General features: G+C 42.6%; 1 protein-coding gene across 1 annotated transcript; it reads left to right on the forward strand.

The window, feature by feature from the left end:
- The first annotated feature begins 289 nt into the window (after positions 1 to 289).
- LOC139392599 (wingless-type MMTV integration site family, member 7Ba) lies at positions 290 to 16,052 on the forward strand. The gene is made up of 4 exons (XM_071140688.1): positions 290 to 553; positions 2,064 to 2,290; positions 10,848 to 11,119; positions 15,510 to 16,052. The coding sequence occupies exons 1-4, from the start codon at positions 471 to 473 to the stop codon at positions 15,987 to 15,989; spliced, it is 1,062 nt and encodes a 353-aa protein (XP_070996789.1). The 5' UTR covers positions 290 to 470; the 3' UTR covers positions 15,990 to 16,052.
- The last annotated feature ends 1,316 nt before the right edge of the window (positions 16,053 to 17,368 follow it).

Below are 17,368 nucleotides of genomic sequence, written 5' to 3' on the forward strand. Positions count from 1 at the left end.
GATTCATTGATTGAATGAAAAAAAATATTTGGGAGCTAAATAGTCGAAGTCTCGTCTCTCTACCGTTGTCCCGTTTGGTTTTAACAGGGGGTGGGCGGTTTAGCACTGTCATACTCCCTCCACTGTGTCTCCCTCTGCAAATGATAAAACAGTGTCTCTTGGGAGGCGAAAGCGGCACATCCCTGTTGTCCCGGAATCTAAAATCCACCCCATCAGTCCAGGAGGACAACCACATTCACACCACTGCCGCCAAGAGATGACCCGTCCAGTTTCCGCACCCGAAGCCAACGCTACTACCGGGGGGCTTGGAGCTGCATAGCACCAACGCTCCGCCGACTGACCCAAAGAAGAGAACAGAGATTTTTTTTATACGAACACCCAGGACTACTTATCTTCTAAAGGAATTATCTAGCTAATTTCATTTTTCCCCCTCACTAAAGCAAGCAGCGGTCGTTGTGTTCAATGACACCATGCTCATTGTCTCGTCCCGCAGTGCGCTGCTGTCCGTCTACTATCCCCAGATCTTCCTCATCCTCACCAGCGGTAGCTACCTGTAGGTTGGCACGTGCTTTTTACCCTTCTCTCCAACAGGTGCTTGTAGAGAGAGCCATGTGATGGTGTGCATTTGTAAGATCTCTTTACATATTGAATCTCTATTATACACTAATTTAATTAATTTGTTGATTAGGACATTTACGCACGTGAAAAGTATGTGTAGTGTATAATGCAATTTCACTATAAAATGATCAACTCAAATAAGCTATTGGAACTTATATAATAGCCTATTATAAAATACTGGTATGGTATTGGCCTTTACATTAAATTGTTGGTGCCAAACAACAAATATCTGTTTGGTTTTGTGACTGAAAAAAGAATATTAATAACAAAACCTACAAGAAAACCACTTAACAAGAATAAAAACGTTTAAAGAACATTTAACATGTCTGTTGAATAGCTTAATTTAAACGTTATTTGACTAAATGTATTTTCCAACTAGCCTAAAAGTGGTACAGTCAATGGAGAGCTGCTCCAACTTCCCAAACTGGCAAATTAAATTAAATCAATATTTTGATGGATTTCTAAATGACTTATGTTATATTCACAGTGTTCAATAACTAAATTGATGAGCTTACCTAACTCGTAGGATTTGCGCATTGCATCATGACCATGTTCCAGGCACGCTTTTTTTGTAAAGCAACATATGGAAAAGCGCAACATCGCTGGATGACATCCTGTGTTCTGTAGACAGTAAGACTGCACAACTGGTTATTTCTTATTACATTAAAAGACCCAGGCCCTCACAGAACGAATGATTACTGCACAGATATGTCTCATACTTGTACAGACAGACCTGACCAATACCTAAAACAGTCATTGTTGAGGTTCATGGCTTTAGTTAAAATGTGGGAATAAACGGCTATTAGTCAGAGTTGGTTTGTTGTCTGTTCTTCATCAGCTAACCATTGTCTGCTTTTGTGCATTTTAAAACCTGATTCAATGACCCAAAGTAAACCTTACACACAGTGGTCCTTTAAAATTTATGAGGGTCAAGTTGCAGGTTTTGCTTGTTTATCTGAAGTTAGTATTTAACATGTTTATTTGTCAGTCTCAAAACATAATCAATCAAGTGTAAACCAGAAGTTATTGGCAAATACAATAGAGATATTGGCCCAGTACTGTGATTCGGCTCATTTTCAGGGTTACGGCAAGCCACGCGAGTCACGCTCCCCATCCCTTTCTCTTTTTATAAGAGGGCGGTGGAGCAGGGTCGTTCCTAACTGACTCAGATGTATAAGGTCACAATAAACAATCTCAGTGACCTGCTTGTCTCGAACCAGGAGTGTGTCTTAAATCAGCTGTGTGTCTTAAGTGCTCTATCTAGATTGGTAGCGAAACTACCTGCGAGCCAAACCAAAACCTGACTGATATGAGGGAACACTGTTGCCCATGGGGGGACCTGTAGAATCTGTAGCTACAGTCCGTGCCACACCGACTCTGCCCTGCCAACTCTATGTCTTGATGATTAACTGTCCTCCCTCTCTCTCCCCTCCCCTCCCCCATAGGGCGCTGTCCTCGGTGGTAGCTTTGGGCGCTAACATCATCTGCAACAAGATCCCTGGGCTAGCCCCTAGACAGCGCGCACTCTGCCAGAGCCGCCCGGATGCCATCATCGTCATCGGTGAGGGTGCCCAGCAGGGCATCAATGAGTGCCAGTACCAGTTCCGCTATGGCCGCTGGAACTGCTCTGCCCTGGGCGAGAGGACCGTCTTCGGACAAGAGCTGAGAGTAGGTCAGTCTACCTGCTGCAATTAGTCTAGTCAAATGCTTGTTAGGGGGTGCTGGGCTGAAGAAAACTTGTAGGGACAGTTTCCCTGAAGCAGATTAACCCTATTCCTGGAAAAAAAGAAAAAAACAATTTGATGGAGATTGCCCATTGAGCTTGCTTTTTAGTCCAGGACTAGGCTTAATCTGTGTCTGGGAAATCACCCTGTATAGATGAAGTAGGACCCGCAATGTTGTGGGTCGTACTTCATTTCTACTCTACATTCTCTACAGTGTGGCCGCTCCACACTGAGAAGGATATAATAATAGTTTATGATGATGATGCAGTGATTGCATCAGAATGCCCACCAGACCAAGCATTGGTGAGAGGTGAGCATCTGATTGTGCCAACTGGGCAGAATGAGAAGTCACTGGCTTTTCCTGTGCCCGATGAAAACGTATAGGTCTACTGTCAGTGACTAGCACCTAACTCACAGTCCAACCAATGCAGTCCAAGGTGCATGACACAAAGCGTAAGCTGGATATATAAAAAACAATCTGATCAGCCACTCTTAAAGGAAAATGAAAGTTCAATTAAAGTTGTTTCTGTTGAACTTCCTTTTTCTTCCCAGTGGCTATGTTCAGACCAGGGCACTGGTTACAGGAGAGGTTATGGTAGTCAGTTCAGGGCAGTACAAGTTGGTGAAGGTGGGAGCGATAGCTATCATCATGGCCAATTTGGTTGTTGTAGTGTGTGTGATGCTACTCTTGCAATAGAAGCAACAATGAGAGGTTCACAAACTAGACCTCCTCTTCATTAGAATGAAGAGTGAAGCTCTATGGTTAGTGAAACTACTTCAGTGAAATCTTCCAGTGAGAATATTATTCTTTCACCATCATCCTCCTTCAATAACCACAGTGAATACCGTACTTTTACTCCATAATATTAGGCATACGGGAACAATTGAAACTTGAAGCCGTGTTGCTAGTGTCCTGAAGGGGTTTCAATCCTACAACAGTCAGTCCTACATGTGACCTCATTGTGTAGAAGTCTGTCCTGCTTCTGGGCTTGACTGTCCTAAATACAGTAGATCTATAATAATTATTGTGTGAAAATGAACCACAATGTCCTTAGAAGTGCAACCTCTCCTAACTATCTATACTCATAATCTCTAAACATCACTCTGATCTGGTTTTAGTCAGCATTCCCCTATTTTTTAAATTTCCCACAGCACACCAGTGGTATTGGTCTTAATACGGGCTCTCTTATATAAGTTGTCTATCAGTCAGAAATGTTTTGTTGCGGTCTCACTGTGGTTTGGGAACTGTGTTTAATCCAACAGCTCTGGAAACAATCACTTCTCTCACAGACAGGCGGACTGCTGGATCGAGGATTCATTTAGTTGTTTTGTTAGAGGAAAGGAAATGTACAGTGCCTTGCGAAAGTATTCGGCCCCCTTGAACTTTGCGACCTTTTGCCACATTTCAGGCTTCAAACATAAAGATATAAAACTGTATTTTTTTTGTGAAGAATCAACAACAAGTGGGACACAATCACGAAGTGGAACGACATTTATTGGATATTTCAAACTTTTTTAACAAATCAAAAACTGAAAAATTGGGCGTGCAAAATTATTCAGCCCCTTTACTTTCAGTGCAGCAAACTCTCTCCAGAAGTTCAGTGAGGATCTCTGAATGATCCAATGTTGACCTAAATGACTAATGATGATAAATACAATCCACCTGTGTGTAATCAAGTCTCTGCATGAATGCACCTGCACTGTGATAGTCTCAGAGGTCCGTTAAAAGCGCAGAGAGCATCATGAAGAACAAGGAACACACCAGGCAGGTCCGAGATACTGTTGTGAAGAAGTTTAAAGCCGGATTTGGATACAAAAAGATTTCCCAAGCTTTAAACATCCCAAGAAGCACTGTGCAAGCGATAATATTGAAATGGAAGGAGTATCAGACCACTGCAAATCTACCAAGACCTGGCCGTCCCTCTAAACTTTCAGCTCATACAAGGAGAAGACTGATCAGAGATGCAGCCAAGAGGCCCATGATCACTCTGGATGAACTGCAGAGATCTACAACTGAGGTGGGAGACTCTGTCCATAGGACAACAATCAGTCGTATATTACACAAATCTGGCCTTTATGGAAGAGTGGCAAGAAGAAAGCCATTTCTTAAAGATATCCATAAAAAGTGTAATTTAAAGTTTGCCACAAGCCACCTGGGAGACACACCAAACATGTGGAAGAAGGTGCTCTGGTCAGATGAAACCAAAATTGAACTTTTTGGCAACAATGCAAAACGTTATGTTTGGCGTAAAAGCAACACAGCTGAACACACCATCCCCACTGTCAAACATGGTGGTGGCAGCATTATGGTTTGGGCCTGCTTTTCTTCAGCAGGGACAGGGAAGATGGTTAAAATTGATGGGAAGATGGATGGAGCCAAATACAGGACCATTCTGGAAGAAAACCTGATGGAGTCTGCAAAAGACCTGAGACTGGGACGGAGATTTGTCTTCCAACAAGACAATGATCCAAAACATAAAGCAAAATCTACAATGGAATGGTTCAAAAATAAACATATCCAGGTGTTAGAATGGCCAAGTCAAAGTCCAGACCTGAATCCAATCGAGAATCTGTGGAAAGAACTGAAAACTGCTGTTCACAAATGCTCTCCATCCAACCTCACTGAGCTCGAGCTGTTTTGCAAGGAGGAATGGGAAAAAACTTCAGTCTCTCGATGTGCAAAACTGATAGAGACATACCCCAAGCGACTTACAGCTGTAATCGCAGCAAAAGGTGGCGCTACAAAGTATTAACTTAAGGGGGCTGAATAATTTTGCACGCCCAATTTTTCAGTTTTTGATTTGTTAAAAAAGTTTTAAATATCCAATAAATGTCGTTCCACTTCATGATTGTGTCCCACTTGTTGTTTATTCTTCACAAAAAAATACAGTTTTATATCTTTATGTTTGAAGCCTGAAATGTGGCAAAAGGTCGCGAAGTTCAAGGGGGCCGAATACTTTCGCAAGGCACTGTATCTATTCCTCTGTTCACCGTGGTGTGTTAGGGTTATGGTGTGTTAGGTGGCTAATAGGGACACTCAGCTTGTCCCTCTACTGACTGTATGTGTTGGGAGAGATTGATATGGCAAGAACTCTGTCGATCTACTGGGAAGTTATGGTAGGACTCACCTCTTGGGTTGTTGTTGGTAGTGATGAAATGTTGGATTTGTCATTCACAGGGCCTGGGGACAGGCTCATCCTATGGTCAGTTGATCCATTCGAGTTCATGCATATGTAAAGGCATCACAGGTGTCAAGAAGTTCCTCTTCAAACACTTAATCTGATTGACCTGCAAGGACAGGGAATATACACCATAACTATTGAGTGAGACCGGAGTTTCTGTCTTGACCACTAATCAAGGTCAGCTACAGCAGTTAAAATACCCACAACAATGGAACCAAGCATGTATTACTCTACAATCAAAACACATTTTATATGCTGGGGACGACATTTGGCAGCTCGAGGAAAACCTTTACTATTCTACATTTACTGAAAGGTCAGTTTCCCTGGTTCAGACTGATGAGAGAAGACTTCAGAGTTTGTTTAAAGTTATGGATCAGTGAGCCACAGAGCTAATGGGAGAGCTACGAGTGAGTTTGTCAGGTTGGAGAGAAGCCACCCCATTGCCTTCCGCTAGACACCATGCATTAATACTCAGGTTGTTGAGGAGAATGGAACCCAACATAGTATCTTGATTGAGGCGAGAAATATCCTATTACAAGGACAACGCACTAGTAATGTTACAGTTGAAGTGGGAAGTTTACATACACTTAGGTTGGAGTCATTAAAACTAGTTTTTCAACCACTCCACAAATTTCTTGTTAACAAACTATAGTTTTGACAAGTTGGTTAGGACATCTGCTTTGTGCACGACACAAATAATTTTTCCAACAATTGTTTACAGACAGATTATTTCACTTATAATTCACTTATAATTCAATTCCAGTGGGTCAGACATTGACATACACTAAATTGACTGTGCCTTTAAACAACTTGGAAATTTCCAGAAAATGATGTCATGGCTTTAGAAGCTTCTGATAGGCTAATTGACATAATTTGAGTCAATTGGAGTTGTACCTGTGGATGTATTTCAAGGCCTACCTTCAAACGCACTCTTTGTCTCTTTGCTTGACATCATGGGAAAATCAAAAGAAATCAGCCAAGACCACAGAAAAGAAATGTAGACCTCCACAAGTCTGGTTCATCCTTGGGAGCAATTTCCAAACACCAGGAAGGTACCACATTAATCTGTACAAACAATAGCACGCAAGTATAAACACCATGGGACCACGCAGCCATCATACCGCTCAGAAAGGAGACGCCTTCTGTCTCCTAGAGATGAACGTACTTTAGTGATGAAAAGTGCAAATCAATCCCAGAACAACAGCAAAGAACCTCGTGAAGATGCTGGAGGAAACAGGTACAAAAGTATCTACATCCACAGTAAAACGAGTCCTATATCGACATAACCTGAAAGGCTGCTAAGCAAGGAAGAAGCCACTGCTCCAAAACCGCCATAAAAAAGCCAGACTACGCATGGGGACAAAGATCGTACTTTTTGGAGAAATGTCCTCTGGTCTGATGAAACAAAAACAGAACTGTTTGGCCATAATGCCCATTGTTATGTTAGAAGGAAAAAGAGGGAGGCTTGCAAGCCAAAGAACACCATCCCAACCGTGAAGCACGGGGGTGGCAGCATCATGTTGTGGGGGTGCTTTGCTGCAGGAGGGACTGGTGCACTTCAAAAATTAGATGGCATCATGAAGAATAAACATTATGTGGCTATATTGAAGCAACATCTCAAGACATCAGTCAGGAAGTTAAAGCTTGGTCGCAAATGGGTCTTCCAAATGATTAATGACCCAAGCATGCTTCCAAAGTTGTGGACAACAAAGTCAAGGTATTGGAGTGGCCATCACAAAGCCCTGACCTCAATCCTATAGAACATTTGTGGGCAGAACTGAAAAAGCGTGTGCGAGCAAGGAGGCCTACAAACCTGACTGAGTTACACCATCTCTGTCAGGAGGAATGGGCCAAAATTCACCCAATTTATTATGAAAAGCTTGATTTAAAGGCAATACTATGTTAGCAGTGTATGTAAACTTCTGACCCACTGGGAATTTGATGGAATAAATCAAATCTGAAATAAATCATTCTTTCTACTATTATTCTGACATTTCACATTCTTAAAAAAAAAGTGTTGATCCTAACTGACTTAAAACAGTGGATTTTTTACTTGGATTAAATGTCAGGAATTGTGAAAAACTGAGTTGAAATGTATTTGGCTGAGGCGTATGTAAACTTCGACTTCAACTGTACAGTAATTCATTTCCTTTCCATGCTGTAAATGTGAATGTGTTTGTTCTGAAATGGAAAGCGGGTCGTTTGAAAGTCTCTTACGGGTATTTATCGTTGCTTTGATGGTGTAGTTTGACAGAATGATCAATGGTACAGCAGATGTGAGGATGTATCATGTGGTTGTGGGTCTATAACCCGTGATAAGTTACCACCACCAGCTACAAAAACAATATGAGTAATGTTCACTTAACATTTATCGAGCATCTTTAAGCGGATTTGTGTGTTTATTAACATCTTATAAATCATTTACAAGACGTTATATTACATCCATAAACAACTTGTCTAGAGTGAAGGTAGTGAGTTCAATAACGCTACATTGTCAGCTATAGAATGACAAATGTGTTGGCTGAAGCAGAAACCAACTGGCACACATTAAGTGCACTTATAGATAGGATAATTTACACTGAACAAAACTATAAACATAACATTTAAAGTGTTGGTCCCATGTTTCATGAGCTGAAATAAAACATCCCAGAAATTTTCCAAATGTTAAAAATATTATTTGTGCACAAATTTGTTTACATCCCTGTTAATGAGCATTTTCTCTTTTGCCAAGATAATCCATCCACCTGACAGGTGTGGCATATCAAGAAGCTGATTAAACAACAATATCATTACACAGGTGCACCTTGTGCTGGGGACAATACAATGCCACTCTAAAATGTGCAGTTTTGTCACAGAACACAATGCCACAGATGAGCGTCCAATTGGCATGCTGACTGCAGGAATATCCACCAGAGCTGTTGGCAGAGAATTGAATGTTAATTTCTCTACCATAAGCCGCCTCAAATGTCATTTTAGAGAATTTGGCAGTACGTCCAACTGGCCTCACAACCGCAAACCACGTGTATGGCGTAGTTTGGGTGAGCAGTTTGCTGATATCAAATCAAAATCAAATAAAATTGTATTGGTCACATACACACAGTGAGCAGATGTTAATCCGAGTGTAGCGAAATGCTTGTGCTTCTAGTTCCGACAGTGCAGTAATATCTAACAAGTAATCTAAGAATTTCACAACAACTACCTAATACACACAAATCTAAAGCGATGAATGAGAATATGTACATAGAAATATATGGATGAGCGATGGCCGAGCGGCATAGGCAAGGTGCAATAGATGGTATAAAATACACTATATACATATGATGTGAGTAATGTAAGATATATAAACATTATTAAAGTGGCATTATTTAAAGTGACTATTGATCCATTTATTAAAGTGGCCAGTGATTGGGTCTCAATGCAGGCAGCAGCCTCTCTGGGTTAGCACCACCCTCTGAAGAGCCTTGCGATTGAGGGCGGTGCAGTTGCCATACCAGTTTGTTAGGGTTTTGGGTGACAAGCCAAATTTCTTCAGCCTTTTGAGGTTGAAGAGGCGCTGTTGTGCCTTCTTCACCACACTGTCTGTGTGGATGGACCATTTCAGTTAGTCTGTGATGTGTAAGCAGAGAACTTAATCAATAAATTTATTTATAAAGCCCTTCTTAGATCAGCTGATGTCACAAAGTGCTGTACAGAAAACATTCCACCTTCTCCACTGCTGTTCCTTCGATGTGGATAGGGGGATCCTCCCTCTGCTGTTTCCTGAAGTTCACGATCATCTCTTTTGTTTTGTTCATTTTGAGTGAGAGGTTGTTTTCCTGACACCACACTCAGAGTGCCCTCACCTCCTCCTTGTAGGCTGTCTTGTCATTGTTGGTAATCAAGCCCACTACTGTTGTGTCATCTGCAAACTTGATAATTTGAGTTGGAGGCGTGCATGGCCACGCAGTCGTGGGTGAACAGGAAGTACAGGAAGGGGCTGAGCACCCACCCTTGTGGGGCCCCAGTGTTGAGAGTCAGCGAAGGGGAGATGTTGTTTCCTACCTTCACCACCTGGGGGCGGCCCGTCAGAAAGTCCAGGACCCAATTGCACAAGGCGGAGTTGAGACCCAGGGCCTCCAGCTTGATGATGAGCTTGGAGGGTACTATGGTGTTGAATGCTGAGCTGTAGTCAATGAATAGCATTCTTACATAGGTATTCCTCTTGTCCAGATGGGATAGGGCAGTGTGCAGTGTCATGGCGATTGCATCGTCTGTGGACCTGTTGGGTCACCGTTGTGGACAGAGTGCTCCATGGTGGCTGTGGGGTTACGGTATGGGCAGGCATAATGTCACGTGACTAGGGGGTATTCTAGTTTAATATTTCTATGTTGTGTTCTAGTTTATTTTTCTATGTTGGTGTTTTGTATGATTCCCAATTAGAGGCAACTGGTAATCGTTGGCTCTAATTGGGTTCACATTTAAGTAGCTATTTTTCCCACCTGTGTTTGTGGGATATTGTTTTGTGTTTGTGCACCACATAGTCACGTTTCCTTGTTCGTTTATTGATTTATTGTTTTTGCTTTAAGTTTCACTTTGAAATAAATACGTGGAACTCAACATCCGCTGCGCCGTGGTCCCATTCTTACGACAACCGTGACACATAAGCTATGGACAACGAACACAATTGTATTTTACTGATGGCAATTTCCATGCACAGAGATAGCGTGACGAGATGCTGAGGCCCTTTTTGTGCCATTCATCAGCCGCCCAGTTCTTCAATGGCCTGCATACTAACCAGACATCTATTTCCTTATATGAACTGTAACTCTAATTGTTGCATGTTGCATTTATATTTTTGTTCAGTATATATACTCTATAATACTATAGTACATATACTACTATAGTAATACTATAGTACATACAGTAATTTGTACTGTATCTGCTGTACAGACACAGATACAGTAAGGCTCCTGTGGTCAACCAGCAGATGTCACTTGGGGTTTTATCAGTGGAGTCTTACCCAGCCCACCTGTTAAAAATTAGGGCTCTGACGAGAGTCAGTTAGAAAGAGACTATCAAATAAGGAATGGTAGGTATTTATTAGCCTGTTACAGGTTAATTACATTAGACTAGTAAAAGGCCAAATTGCAGTCAGGTCACCTAGTAATGTAAAGTGTGGATGAATTTTGTTGTAGTGGGCCACAAGCCTTTCATTAGGCCACAGCATAAAATACCATACTGTATAGTAACACAAACTCATACTATGTACTGTAATGCACTACAACTCACCTAGGACTAGTGCAAGATAACTCTTTGCCGCTCTCTCCCTCTCTCTCCGCCCCAGGCAGCCGAGAGGCGGCGTTCACCTATTCCATCACGGCGGCTGGCGTGGCACATTCGGTGACAGCGGCGTGTAGTCAGGGCAACCTGAGCCAGTGTGGCTGCGACAGGGAGAAGCAGGGCTACCATGACCAGGAGGAGGGCTGGAAGTGGGGAGGCTGCTCGGCCAACATCAAGTACGGCGTGGAGTTCTCCAGACGCTTCGTGGATGCCCGAGAGATCAAGAAGAACGCCCGACGTCTGATGAACTTGCATAATAATGAGGCAGGACGAAAGGTAAAGTGACTGACACTGCTTGTCTTGTTGTCTGGGGTTTTAACACACCTAACAAACATGTAGTTGTTTCTGTAGTGATCTAGAATATCAGACAATAGAATATAATACAACTCAATCAGGAAAGTATACTGAACAAAAATCTAAAGGCAACGTGCAAAGTGTTCGTCCCATGTTTCATGAGGTGAATTAAAAAGATCCTGGGAATGTTCCATACGCACAAAAAGTGTATTTCTCTTAAATTTTGTGCAGAGATTTGTTCACATCCCTGTTAGTGAGCATTTCTCATTTGTCACGATAATCCATCCACCTGATAGGTGTGGCATATCAAGAAGCTGATTAAACAGCATGATCATTACAAAGGTGCACCTTGTGCTGCGGACAATAAAAGGCCACTCTATAATGTGCAGTTTTGTCACACAACATGGATGTGTTGTTTTAGAAAATTTGGCAGTATGTCCAACTGGCCTCACAACCGACCTCCACAGCCGGCTTCTCCACCTGCGGGACCGTCTGAGACCAGCCAACCGGACAGCTGATGAAACTGTGGGTTTGCACAACCAGAGAATTTCTGCACAAACTGTCAGAAACTGTCTCAGGGAAGTTCATCTGTGTGCTCGTCTTCCTCACCAGGGTCATGACCTGACTGCAGTTCGGCGCCATAACCAACTTCATTGGGCAAATGCTCACCTTCGATGGCCATTGGCATGCTAGAGAAGTGTGCTCTTCACGGATGAATCCCGTTTGTTTTCTCTGGATTGATGTGTATGACAGCGTGTTCCAGTTCCCAGCAATATCCAGCAACTTCTCACAGCCATTGAAGAGTGGGATAACATTCCACACGAAACAATCAACAGCCTGATCAACTATATGTGAAGAAGATGGTTTTCTGGTTTTCTGATCCACGCCCCTACCTTTTTTTTTTTAATTATCTGTGACCAACAGATGCATATCTGTATTCCCAGTCATGTAAAATCTATAGATTAGGGCCTACGGAATTTATTTAAATTGACTGATTTCCTTATATGAACTGTAACGCAGTAAAATCTTTGAAATTGTTGCATGTTGCATTTATATATTTTTTCAGTGTAAATATAAGTTCAGAGGAGACCGCATCGCTGTGCTAAATTATGCTATACTAGTTTAAAAACAGAAGGTTTCAAAATGTGTGTGTGAGCACATGCGTGTGTGCCTGCCCATGTGTGGGTGTGTGCGTGAACTCGCCCCTGCGTGTATGTGTGTGTGTGAGCGGAGGGAACGCAAGGCCGGGCAAACCGGCTGCCAAATGGAGTCCTGCCATAACCCTGCAGTTCCATTCATTGAAATACAGAGCATTAAGTCAGGATGCAGGATATTATTGCAAAGTCTCTCTCTCTTCCTCTCTCGTTGGCAGCCCCCAAAACCATGCTGCTGCACCACTGCACACACTGAACCAACCTAATCAAGAGCCAATTCCCCTAACTTGATAGCAGGGCAGATCAAGTGCAACAGGCTTGATACACTCGTACATGATAGGCTAGTAGGCTACAGTACTGGCCACACAGAAGTTTTTAATTCCTATTGACAATGCATCTAATGTCAACACTGATAGATATTGCTTTGTGTTAGAATTTGCTATTCTTTTTTGGGGAACATTAGTCTACACATAAACATTTCAGATTTGGTCACAACTAAACTCAGCAAAAAAAGAAACGTCCTCTCACTGGACGTTTCTGGCCCTTGCTACATATTCTGGCCCTTGCTACATATTTGTCGCCAGACCCACTGGCTCCAGGTCATCCATAAGTCTATGCTAGGTAAAGCTACGCCTTATCTCAGCTCACTGGTCACGATAACAACACCCACCTGTAGCACGCGCTCCAGCAGGTATATCTCACTGGTCATCCCCAAAGCCAACACCTCCTTTGGCTGCCTTTCCTTCCAGTTCTCTGCTGCCAATGACTGGAACGAATTGCAAAAATCGCTGAAGCTGGAGACTTATATTTCCCTCACTAACTTTAAACATCAGCTAACTGATCGCTGCAGCTGTACACAGCCCATCTGCAAATAGCCCACCCAATCTACCTACCCCATCCCCATATTGGTTTATTTGGTTTTCTGCTCTTTTGCACACCAGTATTTCTACTTGCACATCACCATCTGCTCATCTATCACTACAGTGTTAATTTGCTAAATTGTAATTACTTCACTATCATGGCCTATTTATTGCCTTACCTCCTCACACCATTTGCACACACTGTATATAGACTTTCTTTTTTCCACTATTGTGTTATTGACTGTACGCTTGTTTATTCCATGTGTAACTCTGTGTTGTTGTTTGTGTTGCACTGCTTGGCTTTATCTTGGCCAGGTCGCAGTTGTAAATGAGAACTTGTTCTCAACTAGCTTACCTGGTTAAATAAAGGTGAAATAAAATACAATTTTAAAATTGTAAAAACTGTCAACTGCGTTTATTTTCAGCAAACTTAACGTGTAAATATTTGTATGAACATAACAAGATTCAACAACTGAGACATAAACTGAACAAGTTCCGCAGACATGTGACTAACAGAAATGGAATAATGTGTCCCTGAACAAAGGGGGGGTCAAAATCAAAAGTAACAGTCAGTATCTGGTGTGGCCACCAGCTGTATTAAGTACTGCAGTGCATCTCCTCCTCATGGACTGCACCAGATTTGCCAGTTCTTGCTGTGAGATGATACACCACTCTTCCCGGACATTCCTGGGGGGAATGGCCCTAGCCCTCACCCTCCGATCCAACAGGTTCCAGACGTGCTCAATGGGATTGAGATCTGGGCTCTTCGCTGGCCATGGCAGAACACTGACATTCCTGTCTTGCAGGAAATCACGCACAGAACGAGCAGTATGGCTGGTGGCATTGTCATGATGGAGGGTCATGTCAGGATGAGCCTGCAGGAAGTGTACCAAATGATGGAAGAGGATGTCTTCCCTGTATCGCACAGCGTTGAGATTGCCTGCAATGACAACAAGCTCACTCAGATGCAGTGACACACCACCCCAGACCATGACTGATCCTCCACCTCAAAATTGATCCCTCTCCAGATTACAGGCCTCGGTGTAACGCTAATTCCTTCGACGATAAACGCGAATCCAACCATCACCCCTGGTGAGACAAAACCGTGACTCATCAGTGAAGAGCACTTTTTGCCAGTCCAGTCTGGTCCAGAGACGGTGGGTTGGTGCCCATAGACGACGTTGTTGCCTGCCTTACAGCAGGCCTACAAGCCCTAAGTCTAGCCTCTCTCAGCCTATTGCGGTTAGTCTGAGCACTGATGGAGGGATTGTGCGTTATTGGTATAACTCGGGCCGTTGTTGTTGCCATCCTGTACCTGTCCCGCAGGTTTGATGTTCGGATGTACCGATCCTGTGCAGGTGTTGTTACACATGGTCTGCCACTGCGAGGATGATCAGCTGTCCGTCCTGTCTCCCTGTAGTGCTGTCTTAGGCGTCTCATAGGCCAGTTGCAATTTATTGTCCTGGCCACATCTGCAGTCCTCATGCCTCGGTGTCTAAGGCATGTTCACGCAGATGAGCAGGGACCCTGGGCATCTTTCTTTTGGTGTTTTTCAGAGTCAGTAGAAAGGCCTATTTAGTGTCCTAAGTTTTCATAACTGTAACCTTAATTGCCTACAGTCTGTAAGCTGTTAGTGTCTTAACGACCGTTCCACAGGTGCACGTTCATTAATTGTTCATGATTCATTGAACAAGCATGGGAAACAGTGTTTAAACCCTTTACAATGAAGATCTGTGAAGTTCAAATTATCTTTGAAAGACAGGGTCCTGAAAAAGGAAATAGTTTGTTTTTTTTTGCTGAGTTTATATAACTCAACCCTAAATGGTAAACTGTCATCTGTCAAATGTGTCCGCTAAATATATCCGCAAGACATCAAAACTTAAATCGCACATGAAACCAAGTACAACGTTATACAGGTTCTGGTTACATAAGAGTTCTGGTCGTTTATTCTGTCCATTGTGGTCCTTAAAAAGGTCTAGTTAGTAAGAGAGTAGAGGCTTGAGCCATAAGTTATTTTCACTTTATTTTTTTACATAGCTGGCATCACTGTCCAGTTGGTGGATTTGAAATATATAGTCCATATATTAGACTATATTGTAGGGGATGCCCTTAGTTGATAGACTAAGTATTGTAGAACTGTTGAATGGAAAATACAATTTGTGGATATGTGGGCTGGCCTAAACTCTTTCATACAAATCTCCAATTCACATCACTTTGAATGAAGTAGTTAAGCTACCTACACACAACTATTCAACATTTGGGATTTACCAACTCTTACTCAAAGCATTTATCTAACCCTCGGGTCATGTCAACCTTTTCCAAACCTTGTATCCAACCCTCTTCTCTCCTCTCCCTCAGATTCTGGAGGAGCATATGAAGTTGGAGTGTAAGTGTCACGGCGTGTCAGGCTCCTGCACCACCAAGACCTGCTGGATCACCTTACCCAAGTTCCGGGAGATTGGCTACATCCTGAAAGAGAGCTACAGCGAGGCGGTCCAAGTCGAACCGGTCCGGGCCTCCCGTCTCCGCCAACCATCCTTCCTTCGGCTGAAGGAGGCGCGGGGCTACCAGAAACCCACGGACACAGATCTGGTCTACCTGGAGAGGTCTCCTAACTACTGCGAGGAGGACACGGCGACAGGGAGCACAGGGACGCGGGGGAGGCTGTGTAACCACACGTCACCCCATACCGACGGCTGCAATCTGATGTGTTGTGGTAGAGGCCACAACACCCACCAGTATACCCGCGTGTGGCAGTGCAACTGCAAGTTCCAGTGGTGCTGTTTTGTGAAGTGTAACACGTGCAGCGAGAAGTCTGAGGTGTTCACCTGCAAATAAAGGATGGATGGACAAGCAGATGGATGGAGGGGGACGGAGGGATGAAGGACGGAGCTGGGAAAAGGGACAAGGCAAGGCCATGAGAGAGGATACAAGGAAGGAAAAAAGGGTACTAGGACGTGGACTTAGTGGGGAAGGACTTCAGGAGGGACTCTACAGAGTGGACTTGGAAAATTGTTTGATTTTTCACGGCTTCATTTTGCACATTGGACATCCTATTTGATTTTAAAAAACAAAGGAAAGATTAAATGTACTAAAATTACTTAGAGAGAAATTACTTTGAAAAGTAGGCAAATAATGTTTTCTTCTTATGTGCTGACTGGAAAACTGTGATGCAGATATACTATGTGTTGCAAGATATTGATGAAGTGCAAGGATTGTGGTTGTTCATTTTTCTGTCTCCAACCAAGCAAATCTGTTATTGGAAGCATTGCGGACCCAAACTTTATCAAGTGCAGTTTTCACCTCCTCGGTAACACTGCTCATAAAAGCAAAATAACCTCGACATCTGAAACAGGGGAAAAAAAAACAGATTAACTGACATAATTACAACCTCAAACTGGAAACGGTACATCAGCAAAGTGCCTTTTGACTGCGATGCGAGACGGATGCAGAGAGAAAGGAGCGTGGTTTAAAAAGACTGGTGTAGAATGGTGGTGTACCTTGACTATCCAGTCACACTGTATTTACAATGCCTTCAGAAACTATTCACACCCCTTGTTTTTTTTGTGTAGTGTTACAAAGTGTTATTAAAATGGATTTGTAATTTCCTGTCAACAATATACTCTATAATGTCAAAGTGGGAGAAAAATTCTAACATTTGTAAAAAAAAAAAAACGAATGAACACAAATACATCTTGATTAGTTAGATAAGTATTCAACCCTCTTGAGTCAATACATGTAAGAATCACCTTTTGGCAGTGATTACAGCTGTCTTTCTGGGTAAGTCTCTAAGAGCTTTCCACACTTGGATTGTGCAACATTTGTCAATAATTTTTTCAAAATTCTTATTGTTCTGTCAAATTGGTTGTTGATCATTGCTAGACAACCATTTTCAGGTCTTGCCATAGATTTTCAAGCAGATGTAAGTCAAAACTGTAACTCGGCAACTCATTCACTGTCTTCTTGGTAAGCAATTCCAGTATAGATTTGGCCATGTGTTTTAGGTTATTGTCAACAACAACAAAACATTTGATGAAAATGTAAGTTGCTCTGGATAAGATGTAAATGTTGAAAGGTGAATTCATCTACCAGTGTCTGGTGGAAAACAGACTGAACCATGTTTTCCTCTAGGATTTTACCAGTGCTTAGCTCCATTCCATTTATTTTGATCCTGAAAAACTCCCCAGTCCTTAACAATTACAAGCATACACATAACA

The sequence above is a fragment of the Oncorhynchus clarkii genome, chromosome 33 (assembly GCF_045791955.1).
Source record: "Oncorhynchus clarkii lewisi isolate Uvic-CL-2024 chromosome 33, UVic_Ocla_1.0, whole genome shotgun sequence".
NCBI classification, from domain to species: Eukaryota; Metazoa; Chordata; class Actinopteri; order Salmoniformes; family Salmonidae; genus Oncorhynchus; species Oncorhynchus clarkii.